Genomic DNA, 19,803 nt, shown 5'->3' with positions numbered 1-19,803 from the left:
AAAACTGTTACACTAATGCAGTAAATTACAGTAAGTTTCAATTCTTTGGAATGGTGGTCAGTCTTCTTGTTCTGAAAAAAGTTTATGTAAAAAATGTAACTACATATTGCTTCTTTGTTTAAGAATATCGATACAGTATTGTGAGGTAAAATATCACAATACTGTGAAATATAAGTCCCCCCCCCCCCATTGTGGTTACTGCCCAAGTCGAATTATACATTATTATTCTTAACACCAACTATTCGACTAGTCGTTCAAACAACCAACTGACTAGTCGATTTTCTAAAATTTGTAGTATTGCGCATATCTAGTAACAAGAAAGGGACATGACGTAACTATCTGCAAAGTCCTGTTTACCTGGATCATACGCCACACACGGCAATCACATTGGTAACGTATAACCAGAAGTTCATCCATCTAGAAAAGTCCCACTGCATAATGTTCAGAATTTTACACACACAGTTTTGTACAGAAGAATTAATGTTAGTGCTTCACAACAATGCAAGCTTCACTTTTCTGCTATAAACCCACTGGAATTACTGAACCCACTGGAGAAACTAGCATGCAGCCATCTTGAAAATTTTGTCTTTGATCTTCCGGTCTAGCGCATTCTATATAGATTTCTATGGTGTTGATGTCTAAGTGTAATTAGCTAGTGAAGTGGATTTACAGGTTGTATAATTGACAAAAGTTATCATGAGTATTTTAAAGTGTTCAGGGGATGTCATAACAACTGGAAGCAGAGCAGGGAGATTTTAAAACAAGAGTACTTGATTCATAAATACACAAGATCATTCCTTCACACTGTGGATGTACTGATATGCCTCTGTGCTCATGAAACTCCAAGAGACAACACAAGTCATTAAAAATATCTCTGTACGACACCTCTGAAAATCTTCTCATGTCATTCAACCATCAAGCTATTCTTCAGGAGATTTGATTTTTTGAGTGTTAAAACGGGACGAGGGAAGGAGTGCTACTATCTTTATATATACACATACACACACATACATGTTGGTGCAGTTATCATTATGAGGACTCTCCATAGACATAATGATTTTTATACTGTCTGAACTATAGATTCTATCCCCTAACCCTACCCCTAAACCTAACCCTAAAAAAAACTTTCTGCATTTTTACATTTTCAAACAAACATAGTTTTTTTTTTTTTTTAAGCGATTTGAATTATGGGGACACTAGAAATGTCCTCATAAACCACATTTATAGCATAATACCCTTGTAATTATCAGTTTGTAACCTAAAAATAGTCCTGGTAAACTACCCAAACCCACCCACACACACACACACACACAGTGTATATATATATATATATATATATAGTATATATATATATATAAATATATACTATATATATATATATATATATATATATATATATATATATATATATATATATATATATATATATATATATATATATATATATATATATATATATATATGTATATATGTATATATATATATATGTATGTATATATGTATATATATATATATGTATGTATATATGTATATATATATATATGTATGTATATATGTATATATATATGTATGTATGTATATATATATATATATATGTGTATATATATATATATGTATATATATATATATATATATATATGTATGTATGTATGTATGTATGTATGTATGTATGTATATATATATATATATATATATATATATATATATATATAAAATATAAGTGTACGTTTTATTTTATATTGCTTCTACAACTAAAAATGTGGGGTGAAAAATGTATTTAAAAAAGTACAAATGATTTCCTTTAATGTCGTGAACTTGCATGTAAAATAATATGAGCTGTCCTGTTTGCAATTTCATGTTGACTGCACATTTAAACACAAATTATTAACAAGTTGAAACCCTAAAATATTAAGCAGAATTACATGTATAACAATGAAATGCTTTGTATCATGAAAAAGTGCAGTGTGTCAGCTGTCTGAATGTGATCTGCCAGGTCCAATTTACCTCCGCAGGTGTCGGAAAACAAACTTGTACAGTGACAGAAAAACACCACACGAGCATTTTCATGTAGTAAAGGGGTGGTGTAGACTCACCATGAACTCTTGGGGAAAAATACTTTCTGTGCTCCCACATGAAATCCATTTTGAGCGATTCTTCTCAGTAGCTTCAATACAAACAGGAAGTTTGATGACAAAATTCGAAAGTGGAGCGCTGAAAATGGGCCGAGCTGAATAAGGTGATAGACTTCAACATTTTTGTTTGTTATTACAAACTGAAGGACATCAAAATTCTTGTCTGTGGTAATTAACAGCAAGCCAAAGATGCTGTCAATAGAGTTCAACATATTTTAAACATATTTTAAAATTCTGTCGTACTGCTGAAGTGTGAGACAGCTAAGTGACGTATAACCAGTGGTCGATTTGTAACAAAAATTTAAAGGGGGATGGTGTTGTCAGATTTTTTATAACATTTTCAGTTTTAAAGAAAAGTTTAAAATTGCCATGTGGTGTAACCATCAAGTAAAAAGTATTATAATTCTTTCTTTGCACCTTGAATACATGGGAGCATAAACAACTTCATCATTAATTTCCCAAAAAGTTTTCAAATATATTTTTCAAGATAATATTTTTTTTTTTTGTATATAAATATTATGAATTTTTGAGTCAAAAATATAACGTTTTCTCAACATTACATCACATGACTTGAACAAAATGTGCCTTTTTATAAAAATGTCAAAATAAATATCAGATATTTTTTTTAAACTTTACGCTCAGTTTTGAGGGTCTAAAGGTGTCCGCTCTGTTAACAACAAAATGGCTACCTACATGTTGGTTACACCATGACTTTGATTTGGTGGACAAAAGAGTTTTTAAATATGAAAATATTTTAAAACACAATTATTTAACTGCTTAATTTTTTTTTTTTTTAAGAAATAACAATAAAAGATCATTCTGCACTAGTCATGCCAACATTTCTTTTTTCAGGAATTTCAGCTTTTAATGAGATTTTGACTTTTTTACTGTCTCTGGACACCACATACAATTTTTTACTTTAAGCCCCACAAAAAATGTCAATATGACTTGAAAATATGTAAATATGCTCATCATAGAAGAGGTGTATTCAAGTAAATGGTTTGTGTGAATTGCATTTTTTATGTATTTTTAATTGAATAGATCTGGACAAAAATGAGTGTCACTTCATTGACCCTTAGGAGTCCTAGGACACATGGCCATAATATGCACCTGTTACTCTCTGTTATTGTATTTTATGATGAATTCTGTGAAAAGAATTCATGTTATGATCATGAAAAAGGTTTTATCTCTAGATCATTTACCCACTGTCACAGACACACGTTTTTTTTTTGTTTGTTTTTTTTTACTCCAATAACCTAAAGGAAGTTTGGGCTGTTTCTATGAAGGATGCTTAAACAGTGGTGTCAAAAATTTGATATACACACAAAAGCATTTTATGGGTGAAACCATGAAAATTGTTTGAGTTAAAAACATGTAAACATTGTAACTGTACACTTGTCATAGCAATATCTTATATTCTGTTCTCTTTTTTAAAAAGAAAGACAAAAGGCCATTTTTGAAAGTGCGTGAAACTTTTGAAAACTTGCATTACCTTCTGTACATAACTTTAATGTGAACACTTGGAAGGACAAATCAACCCATCACTAAGCTCCGACATACCTGCCAGTGTTTTCAGAAAACCAGTGTCTTTTCACAGTGGAGAGAGAGCTTGTGTGCTCATGGTTGCCAGATTGTATGACTAAAGCGCCATCCTGGCACAATATATCCAAACTGTATTGGATTTGATTGGGGGATTTCACCTTTAGAAATCTGGCAACCTTACACATGTCGAAATCTAATTCTGACTGGCAAATCGCCCTTATTTAAAGTCTGTTATTTATCAAAATTAAACATTTTACTTGATTAGTTCTAAGTAATACATGAAACAATTAATCTAAAGGAGATGGGGGGTGGGGGGTTTACAATGGGGATGCTTTTTAGTATTGCAACAAGGGAGATGCCATCCCTTTGCATCCCTCCTCAACTCAAGCCCTGCATACCTTAGCCTTTGCAGCACAATGTTGCTTTCAGTCTCTGCTAAAAATAGCTCTACTACTATAAGAAGGAGGGAGTATAGTCTGCCAGTTCCAAACCAAGCCCTCAACAGCCATATGGTTTATCTGCAAGTCCACTATGAAAACATAGACCTCACAATAGTCAGTTGTATTTCAGCAGCCTGGAAAACCAAGCATGTTTATTTACAATTAAAAATAATTGCAGGGTTTTAAAAATAGGCAGCTCACCATGTGTTCTTGAAGGCACTCCATGGTTGGTACCATCGAATTGTCTGCTGTCCATTTCCACCTTTGTTCAACCCTAGCATGCCATGAACCTTTTTGTGTGGATGTTGCCATCTCTTTTTCCTTTCGTTTCATAATTTGTTCAATTGCAGAATTATCCGCATAGATTTTTTTCATTACTTTTTCCTCTTGTTAGCATTATTTTTAATTAAACTGCCAGTTTTATTTGGTGACCCTATGTTACGTGTACTTTGAATATTTAGCAGTTCATCTTAATGCATTTATATCAAGGTGCTCAAGGCTGATACAACTTCAAAGCATTATAATTAACTTTTCAGGGCTCCTTATTTTGAATGTTAAGTCTTTTGAACTAATTTATCATTTAAAGTGGCTACAGCATTGCTTATTGCTTTACCGTGACCCCCTCCTTTTTATTCTGCATTCTGACTTTCTTTATTGTACCTCTGGATTTTCAGTAGGTCCTTCTTGCATTTTCTACTTTTGTGTCTCTTTTGTGCTCTGGTCTCAGGCAAGTAAGTATCTAACAAAATGGAAAGCATGGTAGCTCTCATAGAAATGAACACATCAAGCCATTTAAAGAATACTGTTTGACTCTAACTATAGATTTGCTCTGGGAAGGGGAGCAGCCCTACTCTAGCTGAGGTCAAAGAGGAAGGGGTCAGAGATGGGCGGTATAGGAGCTTCTCTGGTGTCATGTGATGCTGTATTGCTGTTGATCCCAAGTGGTCAAGGTTTGGCTGATTAGCATGGCTCAGTTAACCCCTGCTGGTAGGTGGTGTAACTACACCATTCTGGGGTAAAAAGAATCATTCTTTATTGAGGTAAAATTTTTTATTTTGCTGCAAAATAATTCCCAAATATTTATTTTTGTAGAAGATGTTTTTCAAGTGGCCAATTGCTTTTTGGAGGGCTCTTAGCATGGACCTTTCCCATGCCTGCTGCCTCTGACATCACAGCTCATGCACTGGCAGGATAGTCACTAGCGAAGGGCTTGGCATTTCTTTCTGATGGCACTTTCTTGTGGTGCCATCAGCCAGTCAATGCTGTGATGATCACATTTTTCTGTACCTCCAGAGTGATTAGTCTCATGGCATTTATGGCTCAGGTGTTTGGCTCTAAAATACTGTATGTGGAACTGAGTGCCCAAGAGCAAAGATGGCAGCATCTAGGTCACGTACTTCCAGCTGCATCCACATAATACATTCAGAATGATTCCTTTTCCATGTACAGTCCTGAATGCTGTCCTCACATTACCTGATGATATTTGAACAATTCAATTTAAGCAAGATAGAAAAAGGACACGAAACTTCGCTTACAAATTGACCTTTGTTCAGAACCTCCAAAAGTCCTGAGTCTGGTGGTATTTCTGAGATGATTACCTCGTTTGCTCTTCCTCTGTTCTCTTCCTCTGTTTCTTCTGTCCAATCAGTGTATGATAAATGGCAGGGGGCAGGGTAGGACTATAATAGCAGCCCTAAGTGAATGGCCTGTTAGACTAGCATGTCTGCTGTTCCCAGGAAATTGAATTAGCAAGGAGGCTCCAATGACAAGCAGGAAGGAGTAAACTCAATCAGGCTGCACCTCTGACAAGGTTCAGCTTGCCTCATGTTGATTTAATTGGCTTCTTTTGTATTAGTTTTTTGGGTATCCGGGAACCTGCAAAAGATTGCAGAGGAGCCAACTAGATACGACACCAGAGCCCTTCCGAAAAAACACAGTGTTTTCACTGTAATTTCTGGCCTCCTTTTTAAATCTGCTTTCTCCTTGACCAAAGATATATATATATATATATATATATATATATATATATATATATATATAGTATACTGTATTTTTAATTAATAAACATTTGTATATGAATAAAAAGTCCTGTAGCTCCAGTTGGATCACATGGTTCTAGCAATGCCAAGGTCATTGGTTTGATTCCTTTTTTTGAATAAGCTGATTTTTGGTAAAGGTATTTTTTATAGGCCACAGATATCATTTTAAACATCTGTACTCTTCATATATTTTGGTAAAATACTTTTCTGTGTAAGTGGGAAAAATGTACTTGTATACGCAAGATGTAATCCATGGTTATAAAAAGCCTTTGAACGAATGCATTAATTTGCATTATACAAGATTAAAGAACACAAGATGTAATCCATGGTTATAAAAAGCCTTTGAACTAATGCATTGTTTACCATGCTGTTGCAACACAACCTGCTCCAGTTGTCTGCCTCCTGTTAAAGCCAATAGAGTGACTTTACACAATGTTAATCAACATGTTCTAAACCTCTACCTCTCCTCTAACGACATGTCCATTCAAAACAATAACGCGTGCTTGAGCACATGAGATGGCCAGTAATGATCCATGCTCCTTAATGTTCCACTTTACTAAATAGACATTCCCATGTACGGCAAGAGCCATTTGTACGATGTCTGCTATCCAGGCTTTAATCAGTGACTAATGGCTATTCAGAGGCTAAGAGGTGATGGAGCCTGCTTGCAGATGGAAATACAGATGCTGTTATTATCAGGGGGTAAATTTATTTATTTTTGGGGCTTGAAAACCATTAAACCACATTAGAGGGAGTTGCAATGTGTTTTTAGACCTCTTGTCTCCTGTTGTAGCTTTTGTAAGCAGAAATGGACCTGGAAATAATTAACAAGTGAGAATGATGTGGGGTGATGATGAATGTGAAAAGCATAGATAATATATTCAGAATTTTATGAATTGGTAGTCAGCTATATGCGAGCACTTATTATTTCTGTTTTAGTAAGAATGCCCTGTGGTCCTTGGACTTTAGTTTTCACTAACACAAGAGGAGGCAGTTTATTTATCCACTCTACATTTCCAAAGGTTGCAGTAGCTGTGTAGGGGTTGCCAAGTTAATAAAATAAAGGCCAGTCGGATGTACGTCTGCTGGCTTATAGAATAAGGTTTCCTGTTTTATTGTCTTGAAAATAACAGTCTGGCCCCTTCCACATTTTGTTTGTTCAGAGCAAATTTTCTCATAATTTAGTTTTTCTTTCTGAATATACAGTATCAAGGCTTTTGTAATGTGCAGCATAAGACTAACCCTAAACAGATCTAAAGCCCGGTAAAAACTGTTTGATTTTGGCATCTGAGACAAATGTCAGTAAATATTTATTTTAAAAAATCACTTTCATTGCTTTGTGTCATGCTCACTGATGGGCAATTAGTTGCCTTTGCATTTAATCTTTGGCCACATCCACACTAATTTGTTTTCTTTTGAAATCTCTAATGTCATCTTTTTCCAAAGTATTTCGTAATGGAGAGCGTTTTCAAAATGTTCCTTTATCAGTGGAGAAAAATTTCGTTCCAGTGTGGATAAGAGGCATAAATGTACTGAAATTCATTTTCAAGCAAAAATGCATTAGTGTGGATGTGGTTTTAGCCTCCTATGAAGTTCTGATCGTGCCCGAAATTTTGAGTCGCAGTCCTGCATTATGACATCTCCTAAGATAACCATCTAAAGGTGAATTAATTGAAATGAGTGTTTTTTCTTTTCCGAGAAAATCATTGCCAATATTAGCACAAGGGCTTGCTTGGATTTGTATGGTACTTTTACAGTTTCTCATCTCAATGCGTTTGTGTTTGTGTGCACACCAATATGCTGGAAACTACCAAAAAACAGCTTGTTCAAAAAATCCGACAGCACACCAAAACTGTGTTTACATGAGACATGAAATCATCAGTTATTCTCTGCTTTTGATTTCAAAACATAAATAAGCATGCACAAAACACTTGTTCACATTGGATATGCCGGTAAAAATGTTGGTAAAGGTGTTTACATGCAACACGAAATTGGAGTAATTTGCAAAAGTCTACGTGTTCCACTTTGATTACCCCTATAAAGGAAAACCGTAGAAAGGGTTTACAAGTTGCTGGCTCATTAAGCATAATCAGTGTGATGTGCATGTAAACACTCTCAATGAGTTTGTCGAAATGTGACATGATTGATCGGCCAGTCAGTCGTGTTCAAAGTCCTAAAAATGTGTATTATTTAGTCTGACATAAAAGATCTTTGGTGTGCACAGTCTGACTTGGGTTTATGCAAGTTCTCACCAGGGGCATATTGTATATTTTGACAAGCAACAACTGTAAAGAACAGAAAAAATTGCAGTGTACACCTGGCTTAACAGTAGTGCCTCATTCATTGTCTCTTTCTTTTGTTAGTAGCTCGTTTTATGTTAAGAGATAAAACCCTCTCTTACTCTTTTTTTTTTTTCTGTTGCTTTTCCCTTAATTTCTGTCTTCTGTCTCTCACTCAACCTGTTAGGAACACTTTGGAACTTATCATCCTATGAGCCTCTGAAGATGGTCATAATTAACCACGGGCTTCAGACGATGACAAACGAAGTCATCATCCCTCATTCTGGCTGGGAACATGAGCCCAATGAAGACTCAAAGCCACGCGATGCAGAGTGGACCACTGTCTTCAAGAACACATCAGGATGTCTAAGGTATGGTAATCTTACTTTAGTAGGTGATTAATTGCTTGGACTTATCTTCTGATGGCTAAAGCATCTTCTCTATCTTTGTAAACCTAAATAGAACTATAGCGATATCATTGAACCCTGTTTTAAAAGTATTACTGGATTTCAGCAAAAAGCTTTTTTCCCATGTAGTCTATTATAATTTGATTACTAAAAGGTTTCAAATGAACAAAAGAAGAAATTAATTTGCATATATAAGCATTGTGTCTAGCTCTCTTGAAATGACTAACAAACCAGGTGGTGGCCTAACCCATTGTCAAGTGGTTCTGTTTTGGGTCACCACCATATTCTAATCACTATATACAGTATGATTTCTGTTCATTGTTGATTAGAAGAGCAATCCAGTTGTTTTGAAAGTATGGTTATTTATGCCTTAGGGAACAGCAGTCAAAACTGATCTGAATGACTGTTGCATCTCTATATGTAAAATAGAACAAGGTGGGAATACAGTTGTGGAGACTATATGTTTTGACCTTATTTGTCTCTGACAGAATCTATGAAAAAATATAGAAAAACATTATGTGTTTGTTCCTTTTTCACATTATAATGAAAGGCTAAATCAGTGATCTCTATCTGTTCTATATATAAAAATATTTGCTACTATGTTATGAGCCTCTCTGCAAACACTGATCCATTCCTCAGGGGGTCATTTTTCTGCTCAGCTTTTGATTAAGATATCCAGTCACATAGGGCTTTATATCTCCATGGTTACCCTACCTGCATCCTACCACAATAAATGAAGTCAGTTTTTTCTTCCTCGCACTCCTGTCTCTAAAAGGCAAGAGAAAATTGCTGTCTAATAGCGGTCCACGTTGATTTTGCTCTCTTCCTGTTTTTTGTGTTGCTTTTAGTGTAGTCATTGCCTGTCCTAATAACCTGGTGCAAATCTCATTTATACTCCAAATGTACCAGTGGTTCCACATCGTCTCAACTGAACATATAAGTGTGGCATAGGTATTGCAAGGGGGGTGTGGAAGACTGCCCTTCTTCTCAAATCTTCTTCACTTTCACAAATTTGCCACTGTGACAATAAACAGAAGAACAAATAAAGTTTTTCACGATTTCACTTTCTCCTCTCCCTCTATATGGTGGCAGGTGCGCTCACTTCGCTTATGTAAACGAGGACGTTGTTGAGTGCCTGTCTGATTCGAATGGGTGAAGGGAAAGATTTTCAGTGATTTAGCCTAACACAAATTTTGGTCTGTTCCTGACACAACACTATCCTATGGTTTTAGAAGACTTGAGATATAGTGCACGAGTGTTATGGAAGACTTTGTGGTGCTTTTATGTGCTTTTGGAGCTTGACAAAATCCTTTCATTTCCCATCATTTTGTTCCTCAGATGAAAAAAAAGTCATATTGGTTTGGAAGGACTTGAGGGGATGAGTAAATTATGACATAATTTACTGCTATTCCTTTAACATTGCTCCTGCAAGGCAGTATCTCTTTTATATTTTATTTTTGGATATTTTAAAAAGTTTATAATTAAAATGCTTTATTTATTTTTGTAACAGAAAGTGTACAGAAAATAATATAACCTAGTGATAAAAAAGGTCAGATTCACATACTTTTTTCATTATTCAGCAAACAATTGAAAGATATGCAGTTTTTAAATTACACTTTTCTTTAATCATATGAAAGACTGACATGAAACTGCAAGAAAATGCAGTTAACGTTTAGCAATGTTAAAGCATTTTTGTTTTTGTTTTGTTTAAAAAAAAAAAAAAAAAAAAAACTTGATTTTTTGTTTTCATAATTTTTTTAGATCAGATTTTGGGATGGGGGAGGGTGCAAAAGATTGTCTAGTTGCAAAGGGGGACGTGACCAAAAAATAAATAACAGAAAAATTGAGAAACACTGCCACAAACCACACTGTAAACCCTAATAAGTTTAAAACATAATTTTAAGGCAATCAGTTACATCAAATCTTTTAAGTTTATAAACTCCCAAGTTAATAGAACTTTTAGTAAATCGCTTTGGATAAAAGCATCTGCTAAATGACTATATTTAAATTGTGTACTACACATGCATGTTAATTGTTCTTATATTGAGTAAACTTCAATTTAATTGCAACTTTTTTGCTGAACTTAAAATTAATAAGTAATCTCAAATTAAATACTTCAATTAGAGGAAACCTAGCTAGAACTATAGCAAGAATTAGCTAATACAGTGAATGCTAGCATGCTAAATGCATGCTGATTGGTAATGCTTTGATTAGCATAGCAATTGCTCACTGAGCAAAGCAATGTTATATGATTGTTCATTATGTTAATACCCGCCCCATCACCCAAAATACAAAGTCTGGGGCAAAATAAAATCTAAGTGCTCAAGACCTCAGATAAAATTCTGAACCCTTGAATCTTAGTACAGAACCAAAAAACATACTCCATTCTCCATCTTCCAGTACTAAATTCAAGTCTCTCTCCCATAACTTCTTAAGAGATGTTAAAACCCTGTCCCCTAGACTCTGAATTAGCCAGGAATAGTATGTTGAACATTCTTAACTTGTACCTGTCCTCGACCTAAACTCAAGCTCCACTATTCACCACAATGGTAACCCACAATGGTAAAAACAGAAACTCTTCTAAAAAAAAAAAACGCAACAAAACATTAAACACTAACAAGTCTCCCCCTTTCATCTTGCGCAAAGACACATTATGTAGCTCTTAATTTTAACATAAATTCTCCTTGTCGAGTGCCATGCAAAACATGCTGGGAAATAGAAATCCCCTTCCCAGTTTCATTTAAATTTAAGTTCCTGTATATTTAAAGAGACAAGTTCTTTAAACACAAAATAATAATAATTAAGAAAAAATCAGTTTACGTAAAAGGTGCCAGTTTCCTGAACTCAAAAGAAAGAGAAAGTTCTAAATACTCATCAAGGTTAATTTATTTGAATTAATTGTGTGATTTAATTTTCCCTACTCAAAACAGTTAATTATTTTGAGCATTAGGGTTTACAGTGCATTACTTTGTTTTGTAGGTAGGGAAGGGTAGTCACATTATTGAGAAATTTTTTTGAGATGATAAGGTTGTCTGATTAACTACAACTGACCATGTAATTAAAGAGTCAGAGGGAAACAACACTGGTTGCGTTGGCTGTGAGGACAGGCATTAAGATAATAGTTACTTTATGTCTTCCTTTATACAGTAGACCGTCATGGCCAGGTAAACCTTAGCTCATAAGTCTGATTGTCTAACTGATCATGCTAACCAAGTGACAAAGCAGGTCTGTTTAATGACCTTGAGGAGATGCTTTCATTTAATCATTAATCTCATGGTTGTATGAGGAGGCATTGGTACTTTCAACTTAGCATTTGCCAACCCTGCTTTTAGAGGTCCCCAACACTTTCTACCTTTTAATTTCAGAAATTGTGTGTGATATTTTACCACTGAGTGAATATTCTCCCTGTCTCCTTTCTTTTACTCCTCTCTCCCTTCTCTCGTAGCCAGTTTTTAATTCAAACTGTATCCTGTGTTGTGTGAGAGCTAAGCACTGAAGCTCCAGAGGGACTGGGCAGTGTTTTCACCCTCTGTTTCCTTTATAGCAGCCAGACCTCTAATCTCTTGCTGCTGGTGTGATGGTGCTGCATCCTCCTGGGCCAAGCCCAACTTCTGCTTGCTTGCCTACGTTTGCCTCTACCTCCCTGCCTTCATCCACTCTTCTTTGTCTCTATGTTTCCATTCCCTCTCTTTTCTAGAAGAACATATCCAAGCATCTCACACAGGATCAACCGTTATTGTAACCAAGCATCTCACAGCCTGTCTGGAATGCAAACCCAGACAAGTGGAGTGATACAAACAGTGTAGTGTCCCAGTGCTGTTACATAAAATATGAGCACTCTTAGAAACCGCTTGTCCGATCAGATTCTAGGACCAGAACTAACTATTATATAATATAGTGCTGTCTTATCTTTCTATCTCTTTCTCATCAATTTCAGGGAAACATCCTGGAATGTGTCCTGAAAGTGAAATTACCTGGGATAATTTACTTTCTGTTATTGTATCTGACTCTATATCTTTGTCTTTCTCACTTTTTCTCAACCTGCTTATCTCTCTTTAGCTTGTTCTCCTTTGCCAATGCTCTTCCTGGCAGTGAAAATCCATCCTTTCCATCTTCATCCTGTCTTTCAAGCCTCAGCTCAGGCTGTAGCCATGGAAACTGTATCCAGTGGCATCTGTTGCCAAGCAAGCAGCTTGGAGGCAGAGTCTTATTTGTAGTGTTTCTGCGCACTTTATTTTATTGTGACAAATATGAAAGTTTGCAATTCCTGCTGATAGTGGCTCTAGCAATTTGTTTGACCTTGAGATGTTTGAAGGTCTGTCCTTCAGGAAACTACAGTGTAAACATATGAGAATCCATTAATATTTCTTTGAATATGTGCACTTTTGGACTAAATGTTCAATTGGATGTTGTACACTGAAGTCTGCTTGGGACAAAACAACAGGAGTTTACATCACTGAATAGGTATGTACATCTTTATAACGGTTTCATTTTCATAACTCAACACCGAACGTGAGGCCGTCTGTGATCCCCGCGTGGAAAAGGGCTAACATACATCCAAGCGTACAGATCATTCACAGTGATCTGCATGGCAGTAAATTACAATAGGTACAACTGTAAATTACAAGCAATGAATAGCAAAATAGGGCAACATTTACACAATGAGACAGTATTTACATTGGATACTGTATATGATATATGTATGCCTAAGACCTAAGAAGAGATGTGGAATGTATTGTCTGCATAAGTATAAATATTATAAAATATAAACAATAGACCAGAGCCAATATTTTAACATTGTTTCACAAGATTCCACATTATTTCACAATATCTTTATTTGCATGCATCAGCCAGTGAATCATGGATTCCTACATACTGTGAATACCTTTTTATTATGGAGGGAAGGAATTTGCATAGGCTATATACAACAAAAATATACATATCGAATCCTTCTTTTTTCCCATTTAAGAATGACTTAAAAAAATTAGAGGCTGGTTACTGTTCTTTATGCAGACTGCCATTCAGACATTAAGAATGAAAAAGGCAGGTAAATGTAAAATCAAAATCCATCACTCTAATATCAATGGACCATAGCCACAACAGATGTACAGCTAGAAAATGTTGTATTCCATATGGTTGTTCTACTGCAAATGGGTTTAAAATTCCTTTGCTGGAAAGGGACCCATTTGTTTGGCAGAGTGTTTGTTTAATATATGTTTTCTCCAGTTGTCTTTTGGTAGTGATGGCTCTGGAGTGAGTTTTTATGGGTAGGATTTCAACTTGGCAATCAAGTTATGAAGAACTACAGCTGAACAGCTGGCAGGAAAGAAATCTTGGGGTGAAGGATGAAGAACCCATATGGCTCATACTGTCTGCTCAGGTGTGGACACATCTGACATTCTTTTCTTTTTTCTTTTGTAACACTAACCTTTCTTTTGAATTTGGCCCTTCATGTGTTTCAAAGAGGAACACTGGTCGATTTTGCACTTAAGAACATCTGAGACCTATCTGTATTTTGTCCTGTAATAAATCAAGATGATAAGAGCAGGTCTGAGATCATTAATGAAGGGTAGCTGAAAGTACCTTGGCTGAACGAGGCTTGAATGTGGGTTTAATTGGATTGGATGACCATGAAACCATTAAACTTTTTTTTTTTTTCCAATTAGTTCCCTGCTCTCAGATGATTGCCTTTTGTGTATGTGATATTCTCAAAAGGGCATTAAGTAGGCAAAATTGCACTTTTCTTGTGCAATTCTGTGTCAGGGCATTTGTGTGGTCCAGAGTTGCTAGTTACGCTTCAGGTCAGCTGATCTGAGTTGTGTTTAGTGTTTCCAGTTTTTTTACTATTCATAGTGTAACTGAAGTAAGCCTGCCTTTTACTCTGTTGCTCACTGTATCTGGGTCCACCTGATTTTGTCAGGCTTTGCCGGGCTTGGCTCTTAGGGTGCTTTCACACTAGCACTTTTGGTGCACACAAAGGTTCAAATGAAGTCAAAATTTGGTTCATTTGGATGATGTGAACGCTGTTTTCTGAACTCTGGTGCGCACCTGCAAACCGCACCCTAGTCTGCTTGAAAAGGTGATTTGGAGTATGGTACATGTGAACTCTGGTACGGTTTACTGCGGATATGAATGCAATCATACCAAGTCGCGTAAGTGAATTTTACCCCCCCCCCCCGTCCTGTTCTGTTCCCTATCCCAGGCATGTGCCGGAGACCATTCTGACGTGCCAACGCTCCCTCCCTAGAAAGGGGGGAGGTAGATCACAGGCCGGAGAATTCCCCGACCTGAGTTTGGCAATGGGGGTATGTGGCGAGCAGGGCAGGGCCAAGCGGCGTCTGGGCAGAGCGAGGTCGGAAACATAAGTGGTGAATGAGGTCCACCTGTGTGCCACACCGGTCTCACATTCCAGTGAGGGGTGGCGGAAGTATTTAAGGATAGGAGACAGCGGCAGAGGAGAGAGAGAGATGCACAAATATTTCTGTCTGCGTGTCAGTGTTATGCTGAAAAGCAAAATGTGTTGGAGCTGCTGAAAAGTAGCTGTGTTGTAGTGTTTAATGTAATTAAAGTGTCTTACGTGTTTGTCAAACCAGTCCCAGCTTCCTCCTTGCCCATCTTGTGAACTTTGTTACATTATGTTAATCTTTTATTGTATCATTTTTGTTATGGTTAATTGCACTAAATTAAAGTGTTACATTGACAGCCCTAATAAAAAAATATATATATTTAAATGTTAGAGCTTGTGATGTATAATTAGTAAAAATTGCTTTTGCTTACTCATGCTTTTGCCATAGGAATGTGAGTTCAGATGGAGCAGAGGCACGTAGACGGTTGCGTGAGTGTGAGGGGCTGGTAGATGCCTTGCTGCATGCACTGCAGTCTGCCGTTGGAAAGAAGGACATGGACAACAAGGTGAGTCTCTTCAGAAGAAAGAGGGCAGCTGGGACGTATATCAGTGTCTGTTTAACCAATATACTTGTGTTCTAAGTTTACATTTGTTGCGTCTAATATGGTATCTGATGTATGGAAATAATCTAATCCCCTTGAAGGGAGCACTACGATAAATATGTAATGGCTCAGTCGGTCCTAGTAAATTGAGTGCTTAAACAACATAGACAACAAATAAACCATGCTATCAGAACGTGCAATTCATTCTTTGTGAGTTCTCTCTCAGTCTTTGAAGGATGCACTATAATAAAAAAGTGATCAGGTCTTGTATCACCCTGAAGGGGTTTATTTTGTGATAATCACTGGCTGGCTGTGCATTATCTTGCTCATTACATGGCTACTTTCCTTATAAAAAATAAATAAATGGAAGGAAATATTGATTTGAGTTGCTAATATTTTATTATGTGCTAAAGGAGACTGCATTGTGATACGAAAAAACAAAATGCTGCAATTGACCAATCCGTGTAAATACAGATTTGATATATGGTATATTTAGTAATATAGTCTTTAGTGGACAAATGGCCAGTGTTTTAAATAGTCCTCTTTTACCAAGAATGGCTGTACTAATAAAAGGTCTCTCTATCTTATAGTCTGTTGAGAATTGTGTTTGCATCATGAGGAACCTGTCTTACCACGTGCACAAGGAGATTCCAGGGGCTGAGAAGTTCCAGGAGTCCTCGGCTCTTCAGGGCCCTGGCTCTGCCAGCACTCAGAGGAAAAAGAAAGATGACGCAGGCTGCTTTGGAGGAAAGAAGGCCAAAGGTCAGAATTGAATCCTTCATCTGATTCATCATCTCATGTATGTGCTTGATACTTGTTAATCAACAGCCTGATGTTTCAATCACATTAAAATAAGTTCGAAGAGTCCATTGCTATCCTATCGTTAAGACAACATCATAAATAGCAGTTTGGGCAGATAAAATGCTTGGGGCTCTATTTGTTTGGCCTGCTCTCTTATGTGGCTTATGACCCACAACTTTAGTGTACTGTATGTCTAGGGTATCAATGTTGAATCAATATTTATCTTTAAATGGATGTGGGCGTACGTTCAGCGTCTGTGGTGGTACATTGTATCGGTCTATAGAGAGTTGAATCAGTTCTTTTCAGTGTTGTGTCTGAGAAATCTTGCACAAGTTTTTAAATAATGCCAAGAGTACTGACTAATTTCTAGGCTGAACTGGTCTCAATGCTTATATTAATTACTTGCATTAGTTGTCCAGATTTTTTTCCCCCTCTCAAACTAACAAAAGAGAGAGACCCCTTGAATATGTTAATGACTTTAGTTATTGATTTTTAAACAGACCTTTATGAGAAGTCATTAAACTTCCTTATGGAGCAAAATTAAATATGTGTGTAAACAGAAGAGATGACAGCATTGATGGCATACTGTGCCTCGTGGACCCTTTTTAATGAGGTTTGTTTATTTGTCAGTGGCCCTGGAGATATAAGCTACTACTTTAAGATGCAAGTGCCCTATATTTACATCAGAAAATGGCCCTAAAACATTACTCATTTCCGGAAAGTTATTAGGACAACCTTGTTTTCCCAGCAAAGTTTTACTTGAGTTAAAAGGCATGATTTATTCTTGCTCACAAAATTCTTTGACTGCTTGATTATCAACAGCAAAAGAGTTATTAGTGTATGCTGCTTTGCTTGTTTATGGCAAACCAAAGTTGTGCTGTACATTTAGAGTTTTGGTTAAGCTGCTTTCATTTTTGGTGTTCCACATGTTTATAACTTTTTATTATGGCTTCATACAAGACTATTACAGCATATGCAGAGGTTTCTTTTTTAACAGATCTGAGAGCAATTTTATAGTTTTTGTTTTACCTAGTATTACTGAATTTGTATGTGTCTTGGAAAATTGGAGTATGGTTCACTCCAAGTCTGTGGTGTGGTGCACTTATTAACAGACCAAGACAGAATCTGACAGACTCTTTTTACACTCTTGGTGGTTGCTGAAATCAAATTAGCCAAAATATTAAATAAACGGACAAGCTCTGTAGAATTTTATGAATAATGGGCATTCCAATTTTACAGATTATGTGTTAGCCTGCTGATAGCATAAATCAAATTTAGCATTTAAGGTGGTCTTAAATGGATAGTTCACCCTAAAAAATTATTCTCTCATCATTTACTCACCTTTATATCAAACTCAAATGACTTTCTTCTGCAGAACAAAGATATTTTGAAGGATAAATTGCATTTGGGGTCCAACACGTGCTGTACAAGCGCTCTGTGCAAGCTTCAAGTTCAAGGAAGTGTGAATGAGCTTCTCTCACGAACACACCAAGGAGACTGCACATGTCAAGATTTAGGGTGAAAAAGAGTTACATGTTGCCGTTTCTCACCCAAAACTGATCGCATCACTTCAGAAGCCATTATGTGCTTTTTGGAACGTCTAAGTTTTGGACCCCATTGACTTGCTTTGTATGTAAAAAACCAAAACAAAAAAAAATTCGTCATTTATCCTTCAACATTTCTCTGTGTTCTGCAGAAAAAAGAAAGTCATATGAGTTTGAGATGGCATAAGGGTGAGAATATGATGAGTGAATTATCATTTTTGGGTGAACTGTTTCTTTAAGGAATGGTCAACCAGCCTTTGCTGCCAATTCAAAATGGCTCTTACTAAATGTTTAAAGCTGTGCACACATAAACAATCTTTTAATTCCTTCCTGGTAACCTGAGGAAACTAATATGACTGACTCACCTCTCAACTTTGTATTTGCTAGGTACTCTCTCCTTTCCTTTGTACTTTTAAAGTGGTTCACAAATAAGATCAGTCCTCTTTATTACACACATTCTGAATTTCCTCTCTCTTCCCCTGCCTGCTTTTTTCTTACTGGTCTTGCTGCCGCTGCGTTGGCTAACTGTAGAGGAATGGTTTAATCAAGGTGAGTCACTCGGCCTGTCTGACTCTCTTTCTCTCTTAGCATACTCTCATATTACACCTCCCTCTATCTTCATCAGACTCAACTCTTCATCACCACCCCTCTTTCACCTTTTCACCTTCCATCCTTAAATTACTGGCCAGCATTTCATCTTAAAGGAAATGTCATACCTGTGTCAATTTAGCTCGTTCAAAGCCACTTTCAGCTGGCATAGACTGTCTGTGTGTCTGTGCTGTTATCTGTTAATGAGGCCTGGCTTTCACCTATCTTTCTGTCTATTGCGCTAACACTTATGTTCTTGTTGTGAGTGATAGTGGAGTAGTATTCATTACTTTGCTCTATTATAAACAGCTGTCCTCCATAAAGGTTACTGCATTATTAATGGAGGTTCCCACTCTTGGGAGCTGGTGTCAAGAGGGTAGAGATTTTCTGTGCTTATTACATGGCTCTGGAATACTTGATTCTGATAGGTCAATTGCGGCATTGAGCTGTCAAATATTTTTTGATAATTTTGAATATTTGACTGTTGCCTAATTCAACATACCTAAGTACGGTAAGTAGCCATGTAATAAGCAGGATAATGTACAGTCTGCCGGTAATTATATCACCCTGATCACCTGTCAGGGTTTATTTTGTGAAGATGACTGTACATTTTCCCTTACCTATTTGTGTAGTAGCTAGATTTATGTGTGGCTTATGTGTCTGTGACTTTGTGCGTCTGCGTATTAGGTGGACTTGACATTTTCATACCTGTATAGTTCTGTCTCACATAGAGTGACACTTACAACTGCTTTCCCTTTCATTCTCCCTCACACTCTCTTACTATATCTTCCCCTTCTTCACTTAGGGAGGAAAAATGGAGAGCATGACAAAAACTATGACACGCTGGACCTACCCAAGCGCACAGAACCCACTAAAGGTATGTCTTACTTTTGGCACCACCGAATTATTACATCTTTAAGCTGTCACTCTTTTGAAAAAGCGACAGTAAAAGGCCTGACTCCTTGGTCTCACTCTCACTCTGAAAGACAGAAATCTAGTCATTAAAGGTGGGTGAACTGCTCTGAGGATGTGAATATAATAGCCTAAAATCCGCCCTCTTTGCCCCAAACACCATGCACAGCG

The 19,803-nt window shown here is 36.6% G+C and overlaps 1 protein-coding gene across 9 annotated transcripts in view; it reads left to right on the top strand.

Moving 5' to 3' along the window:
• The window catches only part of LOC127421825 (splicing regulator ARVCF-like), a 275,477-nt gene that overhangs the window by 217,609 nt on the left and 38,065 nt on the right, over nt 1-19,803 (top strand). For 8 of the 9 annotated variants that reach the window (XM_051664985.1, XM_051665015.1, XM_051664993.1 and 5 more), the window contains 5 exons: nt 8,620-8,803; nt 15,634-15,751; nt 16,378-16,549; nt 18,664-18,681; nt 19,526-19,597. In XM_051664985.1, the coding sequence (XP_051520945.1) occupies nt 8,620-8,803; nt 15,634-15,751; nt 16,378-16,549; nt 18,664-18,681; nt 19,526-19,597 (564 nt within the window). The remainder of the gene's footprint in view (nt 1-8,619; nt 8,804-15,633; nt 15,752-16,377; nt 16,550-18,663; nt 18,682-19,525; nt 19,598-19,803) is intronic. The other variant, XM_051665009.1, reaches the window with a different exon arrangement.

This window comes from Myxocyprinus asiaticus, chromosome 3, assembly GCF_019703515.2.
Source record: "Myxocyprinus asiaticus isolate MX2 ecotype Aquarium Trade chromosome 3, UBuf_Myxa_2, whole genome shotgun sequence".
Lineage (NCBI taxonomy): Eukaryota > Metazoa > Chordata > Actinopteri > Cypriniformes > Catostomidae > Myxocyprinus > Myxocyprinus asiaticus.
This window is presented reverse-complemented; position numbering and strand designations above follow the sequence as displayed.